Source organism: Corella eumyota, chromosome 1 (assembly GCF_963082875.1).
Source record: "Corella eumyota chromosome 1, kaCorEumy4.1, whole genome shotgun sequence".
In the NCBI taxonomy this organism is placed as follows: domain Eukaryota; kingdom Metazoa; phylum Chordata; class Ascidiacea; order Phlebobranchia; family Corellidae; genus Corella; species Corella eumyota.
This window is the reverse complement of record NC_137490.1, coordinates 4,268,149-4,288,495: the sequence shown is the minus strand read 5'-3', so window position 1 is coordinate 4,288,495 and position 20,347 is coordinate 4,268,149. Positions and strand designations below refer to the sequence as shown.

The 20,347-nt window shown below is 31.0% G+C and overlaps 3 protein-coding genes across 5 annotated transcripts; 1 reads left to right on the top strand and 2 right to left on the bottom strand.

The window, feature by feature from the left end:
* Nucleotides 1-301: 301 nt before the first annotated feature.
* On the bottom strand, nucleotides 302-1,862 carry LOC145763435 (uncharacterized). The gene is made up of 2 exons (XM_082574879.1): nucleotides 857-1,862; nucleotides 302-740 (listed from the first exon to the last, which is right to left on the bottom strand). The coding sequence occupies exons 1-2, from the start codon at nucleotides 1,822-1,824 to the stop codon at nucleotides 620-622; spliced, it is 1,089 nt and encodes a 362-aa protein (XP_082431005.1). The 5' UTR covers nucleotides 1,825-1,862; the 3' UTR covers nucleotides 302-619.
* Nucleotides 1,863-2,384: 522 nt separating this feature from the next.
* On the top strand, nucleotides 2,385-5,661 carry LOC145751578 (tRNA wybutosine-synthesizing protein 2 homolog). Of its 2 annotated transcripts, none has more exons than XM_082567768.1 (6): nucleotides 2,385-2,517; nucleotides 2,589-2,736; nucleotides 3,147-3,273; nucleotides 3,600-3,709; nucleotides 4,119-4,276; nucleotides 4,757-5,661. In XM_082567768.1, the coding sequence occupies exons 1-6, from the start codon at nucleotides 2,497-2,499 to the stop codon at nucleotides 5,177-5,179; spliced, it is 987 nt and encodes a 328-aa protein (XP_082423894.1). In that variant the 5' UTR covers nucleotides 2,385-2,496; the 3' UTR covers nucleotides 5,180-5,661. The 2 variants fall into 2 exon arrangements, with proteins under 2 accessions (XP_082423894.1, XP_082423886.1); XM_082567760.1 differs by having other exon boundaries at nucleotides 3,120-3,273.
* Nucleotides 5,271-19,874, bottom strand: LOC145751564 (uncharacterized). 2 transcript variants are annotated; one of them, XR_014283739.1, is made up of 16 exons: nucleotides 19,712-19,874; nucleotides 14,948-15,135; nucleotides 12,827-12,930; nucleotides 12,534-12,623; nucleotides 11,974-12,148; nucleotides 11,438-11,517; nucleotides 10,789-10,991; nucleotides 10,161-10,267; nucleotides 9,813-9,954; nucleotides 8,495-9,605; nucleotides 8,069-8,221; nucleotides 7,542-7,650; nucleotides 7,376-7,431; nucleotides 6,858-6,908; nucleotides 6,207-6,312; nucleotides 5,271-6,072 (listed from the first exon to the last, which is right to left on the bottom strand). XR_014283739.1 is itself a non-coding variant. In XM_082567746.1 (16 exons), the coding sequence occupies exons 1-16, from the start codon at nucleotides 19,795-19,797 to the stop codon at nucleotides 6,056-6,058; spliced, it is 2,757 nt and encodes a 918-aa protein (XP_082423872.1). In that variant the 5' UTR covers nucleotides 19,798-19,874; the 3' UTR covers nucleotides 5,271-6,055. The 2 variants fall into 2 exon arrangements, 1 of the variants encoding a protein (XP_082423872.1); XM_082567746.1 differs by having other exon boundaries at nucleotides 6,207-6,291.
* Nucleotides 19,875-20,347: the final 473 nt, after the last annotated feature.

Genomic DNA, 20,347 nt, shown 5'->3' with positions numbered 1-20,347 from the left:
CGAAGTGCGTTGAAGTATTTGCGAACAGGTGGGACTAAGATTTTCGGATTAAGTCGCCTTCTTACTTTCATTAATGACTGGCAGGCAAAACCACTTTGTGATGGTGGACAAGGGCTTGTTAGCACTCTTGATTGACTTCGATTGCTCTTTTTAACCATTGATTGGGTCATTCGTCAGAACAAGTTAAAACCAACACGGGAATTGTAACAAATGTAAACATTCCTTAAGAGATTGTGGCCGACACTAATTTGTATTTTGGCTTAATACATTAAAAACATTGGTCCATTTTAAATTGCCAAGTTTATTGCTACAACAGTACGACAATAGCTATTGTGTTCAAGTTATTTAAGTATTGTTAAATATACACTCTAAGCGCTAAAATTGTTTGTGCTAAGTTAGATTCAATAGAGAGCGTTCTTAAGTATTGTCACATCACTGCTTTTGTCGGTTTGTTAGTTTTGTCCTTTATTGTATTGTCTCCGCCTAAGCTTTCCAGCTACTATGATTTTTAGTAATCACATTAACCCGGATTTACGCAGGTTTAACTACAATGAATGCTATGTAGATAACAAAGTCTTCTTCTTTATCTGAGCGTAAAAACAACAACGTATTTCAGGTTCTAGCGTGATATATATGGAAGTTCCCTGTTACAGCATTGGTTGGCGTTAATTGTCTGTGCTTCTACCTTAATTGGTTCTAAGTCAGAAAGTAACGTGTTTTCTGCGGTATGATATCCAGTCCTAAAACAAACAACACATTTATTCGACAATACAACTTCTTAATAAAGGTCACGCGTACATTACTGCTGAAGAGTAGTTAAACATAATCCCTTAATAAATAGTTAAAACATTTTTACCTTAAAGCTAATTTAATAGAACTAAAACTAGTTGTTTCTTGTCGTAGTGCTGGTTGTTCTACACTTGGCAGATGAACGGTTATAACTCTTTGTTTTGACTTGATTGGTATTGAAGTTTCACGTAAATAGTGAGCTTGTAATGCTCTTCTAGATGCTCGTTTGTATTTTTCTGTTTGTAAAAGTTTTAGCAGTGGCTTGTTGTTTTCGCGTGAATGTAAAAAACTGTACAACTCGTTGAGATAATTCAATTTTTCAGCGTCACTATATGTTAATTGTGGAAGATAATTAGAATCACGGCCTTTGCAATGTTTAATTGTGCCTGTAGGTTTAGCGTCACCAAAAACTTCGTCCAATTTTAAATCTGTTTCAGCAGTTTTTAAATTCGAACAACAGCTGTTGCTGTTTAAGTTATGTTGTGTAGATGTTTCTTTGTTTAAACTTTGATATTTTGAACCTGTTTTTGTTGTTCTTATTCGGTTTTTGTTGCTTTCAACATCATTAATAAATGGCCTTTTAAAAGTTTTCATAAGATGATTATAACTGGAATTAGGATCTTTTGCAGCAAGTAATGTTAAAATAGTGTTATGGTAATCTCGTTCAGCAATGTTGTTTGGTTGTTTATTACCGCGAGTTACGTGTGCTGACTTACACTGCCCTGGTGTAAAAGCACTATGGCAAATTTTACTGGATTTTATAGTTGGTCTCTGAGTTGTTCCAGCACTAACCCAACGTCGACTTCGGTTGACAGAATCTCTTATTTCGTTGTTGGTTATACTGCTGTGTAGTCTTGGGTTGCTTGTATGGTTAAATGCCCTTAAAGCGTCTCGAATTGTGCAGTTAAGTTTTTTCTCTTCAGCATTTTGATTTTTGATATTCTGTTGATCTTCAATTTCGGTAGCACGCTTTAATGCACGCCAGACATCCAACGACTTAATAGAGTCAGGGTCACTAGGATTGTGATGCCTCATGATTTAAAAAAAAATTACATATTCCTGTTTGTATTTAAGAAGCTGCATAAATGTAAAAATTTATTTAGCATTTATCCCTTTAGTTTTAAGACTGCTATAAGCCTACAAGTCTAACAGCTACTTGCGTTGTTTAAATAGAATAAGACTTTCCAAGTTTCCCTTTTTCGCACAGTGTTCGGTAATCGCATAAACATTTACAGCGATTTTTCAGTAAAGGAAAACCTTTTTTGCTTTTATTTATTTAAAACTCCAGTCCTCTTACAGGATTTAAAATACAATAAATAAACTTCAGTACTCCACGTTGTTTGACTTTTGTACCTTTTATCTTTGACATAGGTTACTCTTAATTAGGTAGGATTCAATCGTTTTTTGTAAAATAGTAATTTTGTGGTATGCTTATCAGAACGTAATACACATTTAAAAATTTTATCAAAAATTTGAACGTTAATTAATTTTATTTTTGTTTTAATATTAAATAATTTTTAAAAATACAACAAATTTAAATCATGTAAATTATCCTTGGGGATAAAATTTAAAAAAAGTACTTGAAACGGGAACTCCCCATTTTTCGCGTGGATTTTATAAAAAAAATAAAAAATTGGTTTTTAGTTAAAATATAATTCAATAATTTACTTTAGTTATACTTTGAGAACAAAAATTAACTGTTAAGTTATGACAACAAAGCTACTACAAGTAAGTTAATTAATTTTTTTATTTCTTAAAGCGGTGAATAAACAATTACAAATGCAAAAAAAATATTTTAGAAATTGATCAAAGAACTTTCAGTCTTGTTCGAAAATTCAGTTTTACCAAATCAGTTGATTAACGACCTACCTCGCAAATGGGAGAAACATGGAGATCTTGTTGTTTTTCCTATGAATACTTTTAAAGAAAAAGAATGGAAAATTATAGGTCGGTTTGTCTGTTTGTGTAATCTTTTTAAATTTTGGGTATATATGAAGTTTGAAAATGTTTTTAAACAGTTTAAAAAAGTTTTATGACAATTTAAATCAAATATATTGCAACTCAGTGACATAAACTAAAGTTTAAAGCAGTTTTGTTGTCACTGGATAAGTTGTTCGGGGTTGGTTAGTCCTTGGAACAAATTAATCGATCTTGATTTTATCATCATATATTTGTAATAGATGTAAATATTTTAAGATGTTACATCATGTTAAATCTATAACAAAATTTTAGATTAAATTGCTTTTAAAATAAATTGATGTATTTTTAAATAGTTAATATTTTGTTTTCTAATTTTTTATTTATCGTTATGTTCCAATATTTTTAATAAGATCAAAATACTTTGTGGGCATGTGTAGCAAAAGTCTTCAAGGTGACTAGAGTGGCAAAGCAACAAAGAATTTCAACTGATGGGTTTAGGACACCCATGGTTGTAATGTTATTTGGTGAAGATACATGGGTGACTCATCTGGATAATAAAATCAAGTGAATATTGTTAAACATTGTCTTCTTAATGGAAATTTCTAATATCAATTTTTGACAGAAATGTTAAAATATTTATGACTTAGAAATTACATAAAAATATTTTTAAAAGGTAAATTTATAAAATAACACTTTATAATATTTGAATTAATAAAAAAAATTTTTATTCGTTGTTAAATTTTAAAATTAGTAAATTTATCAAGAGCATAGGCTATTAATTATTAGCTACTATTTTTACTAATTTAAGCAAATATTTTAGTTTGAAGTTTATATGCTTTGATTGTTTGATTCTTAGTTTAAAAATCATTTTAATTTAAAAATGAATTTAGGTATAGTTTTGATGTTACAAAAAACATGTTTTCATCTGGCAATATTACTGAGAAAATGAGAATGTCAAAACTAGATTGTAGTAAAGAAATAGTGGTAGATATGTTTGCAGGTAAGTTATGTTAAACAAATACCTTATCTTGCATGATATTATTTCATTAATTAACCCATGATACATAAATTTTTTTACCTCATTTTATACTTAAACGCTTTGATTATTCCAATTGTTTGTGTGTAATTTTATGCTGTGCTGTGCTTGGGTTACTACTTTATACTGTTATTTATGTGGTGCAGTGATTAAGGCACTGGGCATTGTACAGTTAAGTTTTCTCTTTGCTTTGATGTCTAAGCATCTACAAATAAAGCACCAATAGCACTCTGGCAAGTTTTTCAGGAAAACGTCACTAGCTCATTAGAGTCAATAATGGCAGCAATATATTTTTAGCAGAGTCATAATAATAAAAGGTATATTCGGCATATTTTTAATATATATATATATATTAAACTTTTTGTTATTGTAGGAATTGGTTACTTTACATTACCATTACTCGTGCACTCTAAAGCAAAACATCTGCATGCCTGTGAATGGAATCCTGCTGCTGTTTCTGCTTTAAAATTTAATCTCAAGCAAAATAAAGTGGATGAGAGGTGCACAGTCTATCATGGAGATAATAGAGAGGTAAATTGGTGATATTTATATGCATATAAAACTAGTTGTTCTTTGTTGGTAGCGTAATATGAAAGCATGCAGGATGTATTTTTTAGTTATTATTGTTTTTATGTTTAGATTAGTAAAGTATAAATATAAGTTCTATAAAAGGTTTAAGAATATTAGCATGCTTTACCATGGAAAAAAGACAATAGGTTTTAGATTAAATAGTTAGCTTTAGTTTAGAAAGTTTAGAGATTTGATGCTTTACAGATTTGGTATATCTAAAAATATTTTTTGATATTAGCTAGTTGTATATACATGTTAAGCATGCCAATTTTTGATTTAGTTCTCTACTTTTTACAAACATGGAATGTGTTTGTGTATAAAATTGAATATATTTGTTTGTTTAAACATTCATACAGTTTGTTCCATTGTGTATGTTTAATTTTGTATTAGTGTATTAAAAGAAAGTCTAAACAACATTAAGGCTAGAAACTTAAAATGCAGGTTTGTCCAACTGGAATTGCCGACCGAATATTATTAGGATTGATTCCAAGTGCAAGTAAGAGTTACCTTGCTGCTTGCCGTGCCTTAAACCCGGTGTCAGGAGGAATTATGCATATACACTGCAATGTCACTTCAAATACTAGCAATCAAACAAAATTTCAACCTAACAAGAATATAGACTTAAAATTAGGCATCAACTCTGATAACCTAACTTGCAATAGGGTTTTAAAGCCAGAATGGGTAGAGTGGGGATTTAAAACAGCATTGGAAATTAAAAAACACTTTGAATCAATTTCAGTTGATAAAAAATCCTGGACTTTTAAGCTACAACACATTGAAAGGGTAAAGTCGTATGCACCCCATATAGACCATTTAGTGTTGGACCTAATTTGTCTTCCTATTGAAACGATGGACGTTTCGTAGTTACTGCTTGCAATTTTTCTTAAATTTTGTTTTATTGTATTATCAATTTTAAAAACTTATTTCATTCAAAAGTTAAACTTTTTCTGAAATAAATAAAATTTAATATCACAAAAAGCATTTTATTACAGGAACGGTACACAATTTTTATAATAAATTTCTGTTTACTATATAAAAGGCACAGCATTTTTCAGCATAAATTCAAATTTACTTTTTAGCACGAAACGAACAAATGAACATCTCAAAAAATTTTTGTTAAATTATTCAAAATTTAATATCAATACATTTTTTTATATCCAACAAATACATTAAGGTCTGAGGGCTTGTATTAGTATAGAAGTAATGGGTAGACATGTACGGTATATATGACTTGAACCTAAACCAATTTTAAAATAATGTTAGCTTATAAAATTTATTTTTATTGTTTTGTATTTGTATGAAAGGTGTTGCATTATGCTTTATTACTTCAGCTTTTAGCTGTATAATAATTAAAAGACATTTACTGCTTTTTACATGTTAAAAAAATAAAAAACAAGTAAAAATTAACAAAATTTTCAAAAATTATATTCTGACAAAAGGGTACTTTTTAGACGACTAAAATTGTTTTAAAATCCGAATAAAATGAATTTGTTAGTTTTATTAAAATTTAAATGTTGTTAATACAGTTCAATAACATAATAACGAATAACCAAAAAAAAATTAACTAGTGTTTTACCCAAGTTTTATATCATAATGGTAAACAGTGCACCAAATATATAATTACAAATTCCCCAAAGATTTGTTTTTATATAAAATATAATAAAATAACAATAATGATTCTTAGTTTGTCATTAAATCTAAGTTTAAGTTCAGTAGTTTTTTTTAAATGTTTTTTTTTCTCTATTGGGGGGGAAAATCTGCAAAAAAAATATAAAAAATTGATTTATACAAATTTAACCCGAAATAAAAATGCTTGCGTGGTCGAAATAGAAATTATTGTTAAAATGTTTTGTCAAATGAACAGTTGATAATTGTTTGATATTGTACTTACTAGTTGGATCAAAATATTGCTGTTGTTGTGGCATTTTCATGTTAGATAAACCAGGGTCCAAGTTAATGTCAAGGCCTAGTTCGTTCTTAAAAAAAAGGAATGTTCACTGTCAAGTTTAAACAAATGTTATTTGCTTTGTTTTTTTTAATTTAAATACCAAACAGTTACAAAAAGTAGTTATGCACAAAGAAAATATATGTCCAACAATTCCAACAAAAAAAACGGCAGCGTGGTGTAGTGGTAAGAACACTTGCTACACCACCATGAGGTCGTGGGTTTAATCCCCACTGCTCTCATGCTGTAGCCCCTTTGGGTAAGGCACTATAAATGGTTTGATCCTGCTGAGCCAGCACTTAATCAGCAGCATAATTAACGGGCAATTATAATCTATAATATCCCAAACTGCTAAAGGCAACTCGAGACTGTGTCGGAGTAACAGTTGGGACTCTTTGTTTAAGTCGCGCATTCGACTTTCCCACATCGAGGATAAAAATATACAAAAAAAAATTCAATGGTGGTTTGAAATTATTATGCCTTAAAAATAATAGACTTTGCATTGATTTGATTAAGTGTGTTTTATAATAATTAAATGCTGTTTTATGTGGTAAATGATTTTTAAATATTCAAATAGTCTTTTAGAATTTAAAATACCTTTAAGTCGAAGAAAGGTGCCTGCTCATTGGGCATGTTGTTGGCTTGATTCTGTAATAATAAATTGTTTAATTATTATCAGAATATTCTTCTTCTATAATTGCAGTGTAAAAATTAAAAGCATGCTCTGTCTATTCAAATAATTAAATTAGTTTAATAATGTTTCATTACACATAATGTTTAAAACCGGCAGAGTGGTGTAGAAGAACACTTGCTACACCACACATGAGGTCGTGGGTTCAATCCCCACTGTTCTCATGCTGAAGCACCCTTGAGTAAGGCGTTATAAACGGTGTGAACTCCTGCTGAGCCAGCACTTGATCAGCAGTATAATTATCGGGCAATTATAATCTATAATATTCCAAACTGCCACAGGCAGCTCGAGACTGGGTCAGAGTAACTGATGTTACTCTATGTTTAAGTCGCGCATTCGACTTTCCCACATCGAGGATAGAGATATATACAAAAAAAAAAAAAAAAAAAAAAATTGTGATGTAAATTTTGTAAAAAAGTTTTACCATTTGTGATGCTTGAGCAATGTCTTGTGGGTATTGACAGTTTGGATTAAATCCCTCTGTAAAATAATTATGTTTTATTTAAAGTTTAAAATTGTTGTAGTTTTTGCAATTTAACAATATTGTAATATTAAACATTCAACTTAAAAGTAAAGAGACGTTAGTTTACCTTGATGTGGCCTCATGTTGTTGCCTGGTATTTGACCTGTTGCTATGGCCATGGCATGTGAGGGGTGATTTTTCATGTAGTTTTCCACTTGAGACAGGGGATCTGTTGTCTGAAAGTAAATGTTTTAAACGATAATTTATGTCATTCTATTGGTTAAGAGTTGAAAATGTGCTAATTTTGTTAGCGTTTTAAAACATTTGAAAAAAACAAAACCTTTTTTAATATTTTTTTTTGTATATATCTTTATCCTCGATGTGGGAAAGTCGAAAGGCGACTTAAACATAGAGTAACATCAGTTACTCCGACACAGTCTCAAGTTGCCTGTGGCAGTTTGGGATATTATAGATTATAATTGCCTTATAACTATGCTGCTGATTAAGTGCTGGCTCAGCAGGAGTTCATATCGTTTATAGCGCCTTACTCAGGGGTGCTACAGCATGAGAGCAGTGGGGATTGAACCCACGACGTCATGTGTGGTGTTTATGTTAGAGAAAAGCTTTTAGTATCAATATCATATTAACCCATACCTGATATTCTGCAGCAATTTTGGCCAAATCGAACTGAACAACATTGTCCTGTATACCAACATGTGGATCAGCATCAGTCCAGTTTTGTTGTGGAGTATATAAGTTGTCATTCATTCTGTAATTGGTTCGGTTTTCTTCGGTCATTCTGTTTACCTGTATTTAAAAAACAAATTTTTTGATCTACAAAACTCTAACTGAGTTAATTCAAATGCCGGCAGCGTGGTGTAGTGGTAAGAACACTTGCTACACCACACATGAGATCATGTGTTCAATCCCCACTGAGCCAGCACTTAATAAGCAGCATAATTATATCCCAAACTGCCACAGGCAACTCGAAACTGGGTCGGAGTAACTGATGTTACTCTATGTTTAAGTCTTGCATTCGATTTTTGCAGTCTGTATATATTTGATAAAAGTATAACAAACCATATTATCAATTTCTGGATTTCCAGTTAGATTGGTTACAACCGATCTTATCGTCATCGCATTTGTGATTGTTTGGTTGTGGTTTTTATTATTGTTTTGTGCCATTCTTTGCACCGGGCCTTGGCCCATTTGTAAATGTTGGTTCGATGGATCCTGCAAAATCAGGTTAACATCGCCATTATGATTGTCCAGTGGTTGAACATTGTTTTGTTGTGGAAACTGAAGCATGCCATCCATAATATCATTGTTTGGTTGGTAATTTGAAAATTGATTTTGAGGGACGTTTTCTGCTTTTGGTATCTGTTTTCCTATGGATGCATGCCCGTAATAGGCATTGTCATTATGTTGAACATTTATGTTGGCTTTCGCTGCATCTGGGTGAGGTCTTTTCAGTTTGTTTGATTGATACTCTTGGTTCATATTTTTCCCATAACTTTGCCCCTGCATGTATTGGGAATTCGGGTAATAATTTTTATTCTGCATGGGAAGGTGGTGTAGCCTTGGTGGTTCCAGGTCGCTGTTAAGACTGAATGTGGAGGAAGCAGGACTGGACATTTCTTTTGATGATATATCGCTTTGTGAGGAATGACATTTTTTGCCAGTTACTGCGGAAAGTATGCTCATTGGTGAGTAAGATTCTATGCTACTGGCCTGCCCCATACCAATATCTTTCTGTGGAATGTTCTGCCCAATTGGATAGAAATATGGCTCTGCATCGTTATTTTGTTTTAGCTCATCCTCAAACTGCTGTTGTAGATTCATCTGCTTTCGTTGCAGAATTTCCTGCTGAGCTTCTTGAGATATTGCAGCCTTGGCATACATTTCTTCAGGCTGATTTGGTATACTACCAACATACAAATCCATAGACTGCATGGATTGAGCACCATAAAGTGAAGACCGGTCAATTGTTGGTGTCGTCATTTGCTGTGTTTCAATGCCATTGCCGACGCGAGGTCGCTTTGCGCTTGGGCCTTCATCAAACCCATTCATGCTTTCATTGGGATTACCTGTCCCAATAGGATTGACTTTTCCATATAAGATAGCTTGCCCAGTGAAATCAAACCTGAAAGCGGTATTTCGCTTTTTTAATTGGTCTTCACCTTCCTGCTCACTGTAAATTAACAACTTAGATTTAATGCAAGCATTACATTTGATAAACATTTTTAATTTAAAAAAACTAAGTATAAAAGTTAATAAATTATGGAATTATTTTAATTTTCTTTTAATTGACCATATTGTTTATTGTGTTCTATGTACTGTTAAAAACGCAGATTTGTGATAAAAACTTAAACGTATACAAACATCTAATGGAGCTTACGGTATTGGTCTTTGTGTTGCAATGATGTAATCTGGTCTTCCATTCCTAAACACCAGTCGTGCCGATGCAGTTACCCACACCCAGGTATTTTCTTTGTGAAGAAGACGAAATATGGTTAAACCACTTTCTCCTTTTCTCATCACTAAAGGATTAGTTTTGGTAATTATAAAAGCGTACAGTTATTTTAAATTCGAAAAAATTAAAAATTTTAAATTGGTCTAAACTACATCAAACAAGGAAAGAAATCGATTTAATTCATGAAGTATTCATTTTAAACTTTATGCAATATTATTTCCATATATTTGTGTTTGTTACAATAATTATTTAATGCTAATAACTGGAACTCACATTTAGTATGAGCATCAGCACAGTGCATCATATCAGCAGAGTGAATAAATTCATAGCCAGATCTTTGTCTTAGTTGAGGTTCGGTGTACCCAAGTACAGCTTTGCCCCTTTAAATATATGATTTTGTTAATAAAATCAATTTAAAAAAATGAAAGAGTGTTTGGGTTTATAGAAAAGAGAGTGTTTGGGTTTATAGAAAGAGTGTTTGGGTTTAAAATACTGCTAAAAAGGATTAATTATATCATAACAATATAAGTCATAACTATATAAAGCGGCAGCGTGGAGTAGTGGTAAGAACACTTGCTACACCACCATGAGGTCGTGGGTTCAATCCCCACCGATCTCATGCTGTAGCGTCCTTGAGTAAGGCGCTAAAAACGGTATGAACTCCTGCTGAGCCAGCACTTAATCAGCAGCATAATTACTGGGCAATTATAATCTATAATATTCCAAACTGCCACAGGCAACTCGAGACTGGGTCGGAGTAACTGATGTTACTCTATGTTAAAGTCGCACATTCGACTTTCCCACATCGAGGATAAAGATATATCTAAAAAAAAAGAATACTTTTTCTTGATTTTGCATTTTGCAAACTTTGTATTAAAAACTAAGCAAAAACTTTACTCACTTGGCATCAATTCCAAGCGGTTTGTAATCAAGTTTATGCTTTGTACGAAATATAAAATTCTTTGTCCTAATTTCCAGGATAGAGGGTGACTGAAGTGGTGATGCCAGCAAAAATAAAGCAGTTTCGGGTGGCAAAAGAACGTTGCCTTCCCCCCTTCTATTCTGTCCTTGAATTAAACGCAAATGCCCAGTAAAATGAAGTGCCTGAAAAATATTGATACAGGTTTGTTAAATTATAATTTTTTGATTCATAAAATCAGATAAACAAATAAAAACGTGTGTGTTTTATATTCTTTTCAGGTCATCAACTGTTGCGTAACATATTCTATTACACAACAGTTTTGTGTGATTAGAAATGGAAATTCCATATTTTTTTTTGTACAGACAGCTTACTTATTTTTAACAGAATATATAAATATTTAAGTGCCCTGAAATAAAATACATACTAATGCCAATTTAATTAGAATTTAAATATTTTTGTGGGGAAATAAAAACATTTTTTTTAGGTTTATGTCAAAAAAATTCTTAAGGATATTTAACTAGGTTATAGTAAAATATTTGTATTATTTATATTTTTTTAACTGTTTGGCTAAGTATAAATTTCTTAGGTATTATTTATTAACAAAATCATTTTGTTTTGAAGGTCTTACCAGAAAACCTGATGAATTGTCTAACAAACAACGAAGTCGGCAAATAAAAGATTTGTGGAGTAATCCATCATCAGATAACTCTAAGGTAAATTAAATGCTAATTTTGTTTATGGTTTCTCTTTAGTTTTACTTTAATACAAGGTTAAACAAGGGCAAAATATAGTATTATGACTCAGACCAGACCCAAACCAAAACAGCTCATGATTCATAGATAAATATAAGCTTAACTTGCTATCTTATATAAGTAAACACTACCCTGAAAAATGATTAAATTTTTTTAAATATTTAATGAGTAATATATGCTTTTAATCATTAAACAAAATGAATGACTTAAGTCAATTTTCCTAAGTGAAAAACCATGAAAAAATAATTTATTACATTATTTTATTTTCATGTTAAAAAAAATAAAAACTTTTTGGGTGTATCAACTTTGGCATTAGGCATTGCATTTCAATTTTAATTGTCATTTTTTATTATGTTTATTTTATATTTTTTTGTTTATAAAAAGTTGAACTTGTGTTTTTTTTAACTTCTACCTTTAAAATACTTTGCCGAAAATCCATATTTGGCATACTCAGGCATTTCTGGAGGGTCCCCTTCTTCAGGAGGTTTCCCAGGCTGTTGGGTTGAGCTTATTTGCATGTGCTTCATAAAAATTTCTCTGTCTTCGGCATGTATAAGATCCAGCATAGACTGATTCATTACATCACTCTAAAAAATGTTGTTTGTTATTATTTTTTTAATTTTGATCCTTAAATAGATGGTCTTAGCTTCTTAAACCAACAGTGCCATTAATTAGTGGTCTTATGTTACATATTTGTTATTGCATGATAACCGATAATTCATCTTTTTGAGTATTTATATATACTTATCTGCCGTTTTAAAAAACTGCATATTATGTTAGCTTCTTAAACTAACAGTGCCATTAATTATAAGTCCTATGTTACATATTTGTTATTGCATGATAACCAATAATTCATCTTTTTGAGTATTTATATATACTTACCTGCTGTTTTTAAAAACTGCATATTATGTTTTAAAACCAATTTCGCAAATTAAATTTTTTATAACGGATTATATTTAGAAAAAAACTCACCTGCGGAAAACCAAGGTAGTCTTGAACTGTTTCGGTTATGTAAAAAATGTTGAAATCCTGAGTGACCACAATGATAAAACCATGGAGTGCCTAATAAGGTAAATTTGATTTCTTTAATATTTTGAGTGTGGTTATAACATTATTTGAATTGAATAAAATACAAAGAAAGAAGATGATTAAGAATGGTTTATGCACCACCCTTAAAGTATTGTCAAAATCTTAACAATTTTTGCCCACAGAAATATATTTGAATGTTTTAATTTAAAAATTTGTTGTCCTATTGTAATTTTTACCGCTAGTGACAGAGCACTTTCTGATTCAGTAAAGCAAGCAACTTCTTGGTGTATGTTCTTTGGAAGAAGCTCATTTAGCTCCATTTCAATTGCATTTCTTGGTTCTAATTAACACAAAGAATGGTAAAAATAATATATATAAGTTGTGTAAATTTGTCTTAACGTTTCGACAGCAATTTTAAGAGAATGGTATCAATTTAATTTAGTTTATTTTATTGTTGGCAACAAAATATTTAAAAAAAATGATTTTAATCTTATGTTAAGTTACATTTTTTTATATAGAAAAAATCATTTGTATATACATAAGAATGTCATGAAATTAAAAATGGAATTCATCAAATGACTTGCTCATATTAGGTAAGTTTTTATATTTGTTCTCATAGTTTTAGGGAATTGCAAGAAAAACATGTTTTTGTGTTATTTAAAAGCCAAAAATTTTTAGTATTTATCTTGGCCTAAGCCTAAAAGTTATTATATTTACAAACCATCAGTTAATTAATGTCATATCTAAAAGTAATGTCATTTAAGGCTTGTTTTTTACTATTTTTTAAATATATAAAAAGTCAGGAAGTGCTAGTACTTTATTTATTTCAAACATAAAAAATAGAAATGTTAAAAATAGACGATTGCCAGAAGATATTTGCCTGTTTCTAATTATGTTGCGGTTTATGTGTTTGTTTTTGATGATTTTGGTGCGTGCAAAGTTGAAGATGATATTGATTAGGTCATTAATGGCATTAGGGTATGAAATTGAATATAAACAATAACATCGTTATGACATTTTGTTTATTATTATCTGTTGGATATTGTTTATACAAAAATGTAATAACGGGGCTTTGGGATTTTGTGTTTGTTTTTGTTTATTTATATCACAAAAGGGCTTATAAAAAAGTAATTTTGCCTTGTTAAGATAGGTAATATAAACACCAACTGCATAATGTCAAAAACAGGATTAAAATTATGTTGGTCTTTATTTATATAAATGGAAAGGTAATGTGCTATTAATAGGTTCAATGTTTGCTTTTTAAGAATTTTTTTAAGTGACTTTTTCGAAAAAGAAAATGTTGGCAATATTTACACAAAAAATTGTGGGTTAATATTTGCAAGCTAGCTATAACAAACAAAGGATTAACAATACACTCTATTCAATGCTACAGGCGGGCAGGTATAGGTTTAACACCTATAATTAACCTGAGTATAGCTGAATTGTCATGCTCTGGTTGTTGTAGAGCGTGTAATTTCGACCATTAATATTTTATAACCCTTTTCTTATTTGTTATCCTAGCCCGGTCTATGTTTGAATTGCTTACCACGATAAAGGCCTTGTAAAAATATTTCCTACGCCGCGATGTTGTTTGAATGACTGGTTTAAACCGGATGTTGCTTTTATTTTTCACAAAAACTTTTACTGTCGGGTCAAAAGCGGTCACCATTTTATTAAAACATGTCTCGTGTGTGTTGTTGATATTAATTTTGCTGGCACGTTAATTTGCAAAAATTAATCATTTTTGGAGGGATTAGGGAATGTTTATTATTAAATTTTGACGGTTAGCGCATGTTTTTAATCCATTTTAAGCGCGTTTTGTTCGTGTTTAATTATATTTTCTTCTAATAAGCATTGCTAAAGCACAACGTAGCCTAAATATGAAATAATCCCAGACTATATTAACATGTGACGGTCGTTAGCTGTATTAGGTTCAAGTGTAATAACAGATTAACATGCATAAGGCATTGCTTTCAACAACAGCATAAGTTAAGCCAATAATTTGAAAACCGAAATAATTCTTTTGTTTATTTAACGGGCCGGAGAAATTTTGCCCAAGGCTGTGTTTACGAAGGCCTTCGTGTCGGTCCGCGCTGTTTTCTCCTTTTATTCTCTCTTTTGTGAAAAGATAGAAATATTACAAAATGTGAGCTTTTTGGTGTAAACAAAATTCGTCTGCTACGTTTCCTGTCTCAGCGCGCTGTATTTTTATTTAATGAAAGCCAAACAAAAATCACGACTTATCAGAATATATATTTTGTTTATTATGACTATGTTCCTCATTCAGCCCATACACAAGCCTAGCCTAAGACTTTTTCTAGACAAATTCCCCCCACAAAATCGTTATGTAAATTTACCTGAGTGGTGGTATGCTTTGTTACGCAAATAAACAACCGCCAAGCGAAGGATGGATAACTTATCCAATTTATTGAGCACATCTTCAGAAAATGGAATAAGCTTAGCCAAGTTGTCTAGCTCCGAATTCAGGCGGTCCCTGTGTCGTTTACTTGGATTGGATTTGCCTGTGCCCTCTTGGTCTTTGTCCCTGTAATATTTAATTAGTTTATTTATTTAATTACATTTGCTCATAACACGATATTTAGAAAAAAAATTACGCCGAGGAAAACATGATACGTTAAGCTTATTTATTAAAATATTTTCCTACAAACACTAACATCAAGGTCGCATGTTATGAATTGTGACGGGTAGTTTTTTTATATTTAAATATTACGCAATATGTTGGTTAGAAATTACTCGGGAAAACGAGATTACGAAACTTGTTGTTGTCGTCATTAAGCGCATTTGTTAAACAAACACAGCACATGATTAAAGTGCATTTATCTTATCAAACTCCATAACAAGATCAACGAATTTTGTTTTCATGGCGAAGTTGACATTTTAGCAAGTTATATTAAATTTAAGTAATTTACTTTTTCAGCAGACTATCACACTCTGCTCTTTGGCATTTCATTTTCAAATTTATTGACTAAAAATGGTATTTAGGTTGGTTATTATCATTTGTCCTTTTTGTCAATATGCCGAGTCATCTATTCCGATTACTTGATTGACATGACTTCCTTTAAAAAAGCGGATAAGATTGTTCATGATATTAGGTCACGTTTGTTTCTGCACAGCGTCCAAAACCGAAATTTTACTATTGCTTAACCTTTTGATCGATAAGTGTTTATGTCAGCCTATACGACGTCATTAATTGCTGTGTTTATTAACGCTGGTGACGTCACTTACAGCGTTAATCGCTGTATTGAAACCACATCATGCTGTAAATTTGCCTGTCTGAGCTATTTTAATTGGTTTAATTATTTAGGGTTGGCAACGTAGCGGAACCTGGTAAAGGTTGTGGCATTTTATAGAAAGTAGAAATTTTTGTGTGACACATTTTGTATATCTACGTTGACGAATCAATCAAGTAGATATAAATTCAATCAGAAACATTTCCTTTGATAAAATCAGACACCTTTTGACATAAGGGTGTATAAGGGTTACCGTGTTTTTGGTGTTTAAAACACTTACAAATGTTACCTTAAAATGTTTTAATCAAACTGGTACCAACGTAATTAAAACTTAAACAAGATGTAAATGTTCGGGTTAAACTATTCACCTAATAATTATAGAACGCGCCTTAACCGCAGGCATTTGGTTACATTTAGTTAAAAAAACATCTAAATTATAGCATAAGGTAAATATCAATACCGTTTCAAGTCCTTTTAACAGGAAATTTTTATGATATTTGATTACTATTTATAATAAAGTTGTCTTGTTTATGTGTTTGTTAAAGGAAAAAGTCTAGTTTGAATCTTTATAAAACTTTTTTTAAATGTTTATGTTGTACATAAAAGTTATATTGATTTTTTCCAGAAATTTAAGTTTATCTAAAAAGTAATCTAGCCACTGTTTGGATCTTGAAATATTAAGTTTTGGTGCCTGAAAAGCAATTGCAGCGCTTGCAAAGCCTTATGTAAACTGACTGCTGTAAAATAGCAAAAATCTGGGTAATGAGCCGTAAATTTCATCATTTCCTTTAATTATCAAGGGCAAAGCCGACCATATACACACATGTACTTAACTTTTTAATCAGCTTAAAATATTACAAATTGAAGTTAATTGCAAGGCTAAACGGTGATTACAACATTACAAGGCCAGAACCAAAACTTAATAATTTGCTTCGCCTTTTTTCAAACTTGCAATTTAAGGTATAAAAGGACATAAAATTTATTAAAAAAATTTAAATTTTACTAATTTTTGGTTCCTTTTTTTCTCTTATTAAAATAGATCCAAAAAATTGGATATATTAGATTTAACTTTGTACTTTTGGTTTTTTTTTTTGCAAAAGGTATGTGTTTGTTGCTAACATTTGACTTGTTATCGTCATTGATGGGTAAAAAAAAAAGTTCAACCCGCCAATTTGCTGATGATGTCATCTGGTACCTAACAAACCGTGACTATGAATCATCGTTATTCGAAAATTTGCGCGATTTGTTTACGATGACGTTTTCTGTTAATTTTAAGTCGTCAGTTACCTAAAATTATTTTGTTGGCTACGTTTTTGTTGGCAAAAATTATATTTTTTTACATAAAATCGAGCTACCATTTTTGAATTGTGTATTTTTAAGGCCTGGTTAATTTTTATAATGAGATCTATGTTTTATATAGTTTTAAATTATGTAAAAAAGCTATATTTATTGGATGTTTGTTTATCACATAATTTAAATATTTTTTTCTATTACATTTCGGGTAATTGTTTTTTTTTTAACTGTAATTATTATAAGGTTAATAGTATTTTTTTGTGGTAAAAAATGATGTGGTATTTTTTTCTTGCTCCCATATTATGTAGGCGTTTTATTAATTTGTAATTCTCCGCGTGGGCTATTTTACAGACAACATGAATTAACTAACATAAACGATATAAATTGCCAGACTATTTCTGAAAAAAAAATCCAAAGGAATTGAGTAAATTGTGTATTTGTTTATAGGGTTTTATTATTTTTTCGATATTTCGAGTGAACGCTATCAAATAATATAGTTGTATTAGGCCAAAAATTAATATAAATTTTTATTTTGAAACTTTTTGTTTTTTAAACAATCCCAGAAGTATCGTTTTTTGCAATGACGTCAGAGGTAAGGTTTTAATGACTTGTTTTACCCGATTCCCTTAAATAACTTCCGCCATTGCTTGATTTAAACAACACAATAAAAGGCCACTTTTACTTATTTGACAGCTCTTTGATAAATGATTTTTTTAAAAGCATTTTTGAAAGGCGACTCGGAATTTATTTATTATTTATTTGGTTCATGTTTATGTAAGTTTTATAAACTGTTTTTTTTGAATTTATTTTAGCAACTTTTAAATGTTTTTGGTTTGTTTTTTAGTTTCGAATATTGTAATTTTGTAATAAACTAGGTCCGTTGGACAAGATGTCCTACTTTCAACTTTTCTAATTTTAGTTCTGACGATGCTTGACGTCAATAATCGACAAAATGACTGCAAAATTTGGTTATTATAAACAATATCTCAGCCCCCAAGGCTGCTGAAGAAATCGAAAATGTATTTCGGGCGTATTAACTTTTTGTCTAAAATTTTTGCACCGAATTCGCGGAATTGTGATCGTGTTTGTTGATTAACTTAGTTCTTGTGACGCAGTTTTAGGTCGAGATCTTGCAGCGTTGTCACCTGTCAGATGTAATGTCGATGTTCATATTTTGCAACCGAAAATTGCAATTTTAACGGGTCAACCTTCTCTTGCAATAAGCTGCCAGGTGATTTTAAGTTAAAGGAAATTGGAAAAAATTAATAATATTACGTTTTTGGTAAACCTATTTTAAGTAGGGTTTAGATAGAGACGTATGTTTTGTAATTTTCTTTCAAGAAAATGGCCGCCCTTGCGTGACTAGCCGTCCGTGCCAAAATATATTTCTCCGTTTGTCTTTGATAAAATTTCGCCCATTGTTGACGTTCCACTTGACTGCCTCGTTCCCCATAATCCGCCCCCCTTTTTTCGCCCTCCTCTCTCGCTTTTCTCTTTTATTCTCTTTCTAGCGGGGTTACGTGCAGATCAACAAATCCGTAGATTACATACGGCTGGTGTGCACTATCCCCAGCAATTTATTTACTGAGCCCCTTATCTCTATTTCCCCTTACTTGTAACTTGGTGTTTGAATTGCGTTGTAAGAAGGTTGGCAAAAAAAAACAACATTTGATTGGCTGTAAGGCCCTGATTTTAAAGTGGGTCGTAAAAAACGTATCCCAACTTTGCAAAACAAAATTGAATTTAAAATAAAAAAATTTTGTTATTTGACTTTTCTATCGTATTTTTTTTTTTTTGAATTTAATATTGATACATCTTATTAGTTATCATTTACAAAACATGAACAGTTTTTTTAAAACATTAATCTAGGTCAATTTGCCGTTTTGTGTATATAATGTGTGCTATTGTGTACAAAATCGCAAGATTTCTCGCGTATCAAAGGTTTTATTTGCGAATTGGTGAAACTCTTTGTAATGCTGAGTAAGCGTTATTTCGTGCCTATAAACTAAAAATGTTATTTTCTTTTTACAAGAGTTAGTCTAAGATATGGGGTTTGATAAATAGAAGATTTGCTCTGTTTAATACCTTAACCCAGACTGAATATTTTTGCTTTGTTGTAGAATTATTCTTTGACGATCAAACGAGCGATTTTATCACACTTACCCACATATAAAAAAGTTAGTTTACAAAACCTGAGCAAATACGTTTACGCCACTATAAATTTTAACATAAGGACAACAAACAACTTTTCTAAGCAAACATTTTTAACATGTTTACCAAAAAATTTCGTTCAATACAAATTAATTATTTTTAAGCTAATAATATTTTAAAGGGTTTGTTTTAAAAGGCAAAAAAATGACAATGCCAGTTGCATTTTAAAATGTTTAATTTTGGTAAAAATAAGTTTTTGTTTTTTAGAATATTTTAACAATTATAAGGTCAAGCCTTAGAATTTTTGGGAAGTTGATAAAATTTACAAACAAGTTACAGATTATAAGCAAAAGAAACGTAAAAATCTAGTAAATAACCTAACAGTTTTTGTTAGTAAAACTAATTAAAAAAAATTCAAAATCGTACTTTTTGGCTTGAGGTCGCCTTCTTTTCTTAACAGCATATTGAGTAGATCCCCCTACTTGTGCCAAAGCGTTTGTCGTCGACGACATATTTCCGAATAAGAATTTATTTACTTTTCACACTAATCAATGTTGATTTATATAAAATCTAGCACAAATGAAACTATAAGTCTAAAAATAAACATCATGGTTTAAGTAACGCCCTTAAATTTCTGCAGCTACTTCTTGCAATACATTTTGTTCTTTAACTGACTATTTCTCCAACTTTAAAGTCTAAAAACTATCACTCTTTTTGTTTACACTATTTCTTATAGTTTCGAGACGGAATTTATTATAATAGTTCATTTATGTGCAAAGGAAATCATGTGACTTTTTCCCAAACTAGCAATTTACAACTGTCACGATTTAACAAATGGGAAGACGACTTGTTAGCGACGCAAAGCGGTGAGATTCGCCACTTTGCGCTCAAATGATTTCTAAAGCGTGTATCCGCGCACAAACTTACACATCCGTAGCGAGCTGTGATACGCATGATGCTTGCAATTTAACCCAAGTTTTTTTTCTTATTTGAGATCCGTGATTCGTGTTTTAAATTGCTGGCTTTAATAATAAAACGTATTGCCGAAGGGCAAACGACGTA

Coding starts and splice junctions, on each gene's coding strand:
- LOC145763435 (XM_082574879.1), bottom strand. CDS start 1,824: ATGAGGCATCACAATCCTAGTGACCCTGACTCTATTAAGTCGTTGGAT. Junction 741..856: donor TCTATTAAATTAGCTTTAAG/GTAAAAATGTTT, acceptor TGTTTGTTTTAG/GACTGGATATCATACCGCAG.
- LOC145751578 (XM_082567760.1), top strand. CDS start 2,497: ATGACAACAAAGCTACTACAA. Junction 2,518..2,588: donor TGACAACAAAGCTACTACAA/GTAAGTTAATTA, acceptor AAAATATTTTAG/AAATTGATCAAAGAACTTTC. Junction 4,277..4,756: donor ATCATGGAGATAATAGAGAG/GTAAATTGGTGA, acceptor CTTAAAATGCAG/GTTTGTCCAACTGGAATTGC.
- LOC145751564 (XM_082567746.1), bottom strand. CDS start 19,797: ATGTCGTCGACGACAAACGCTTTGGCACAAGTAGGGGGATCTACTCAA. Junction 15,136..19,711: donor AGGCGACCTCAAGCCAAAAA/GTACGATTTTGA, acceptor TAAATATTACAG/GGACAAAGACCAAGAGGGCA. Junction 9,606..9,812: donor GCAACACAAAGACCAATACC/GTAAGCTCCATT, acceptor GTTAATTTACAG/TGAGCAGGAAGGTGAAGACC.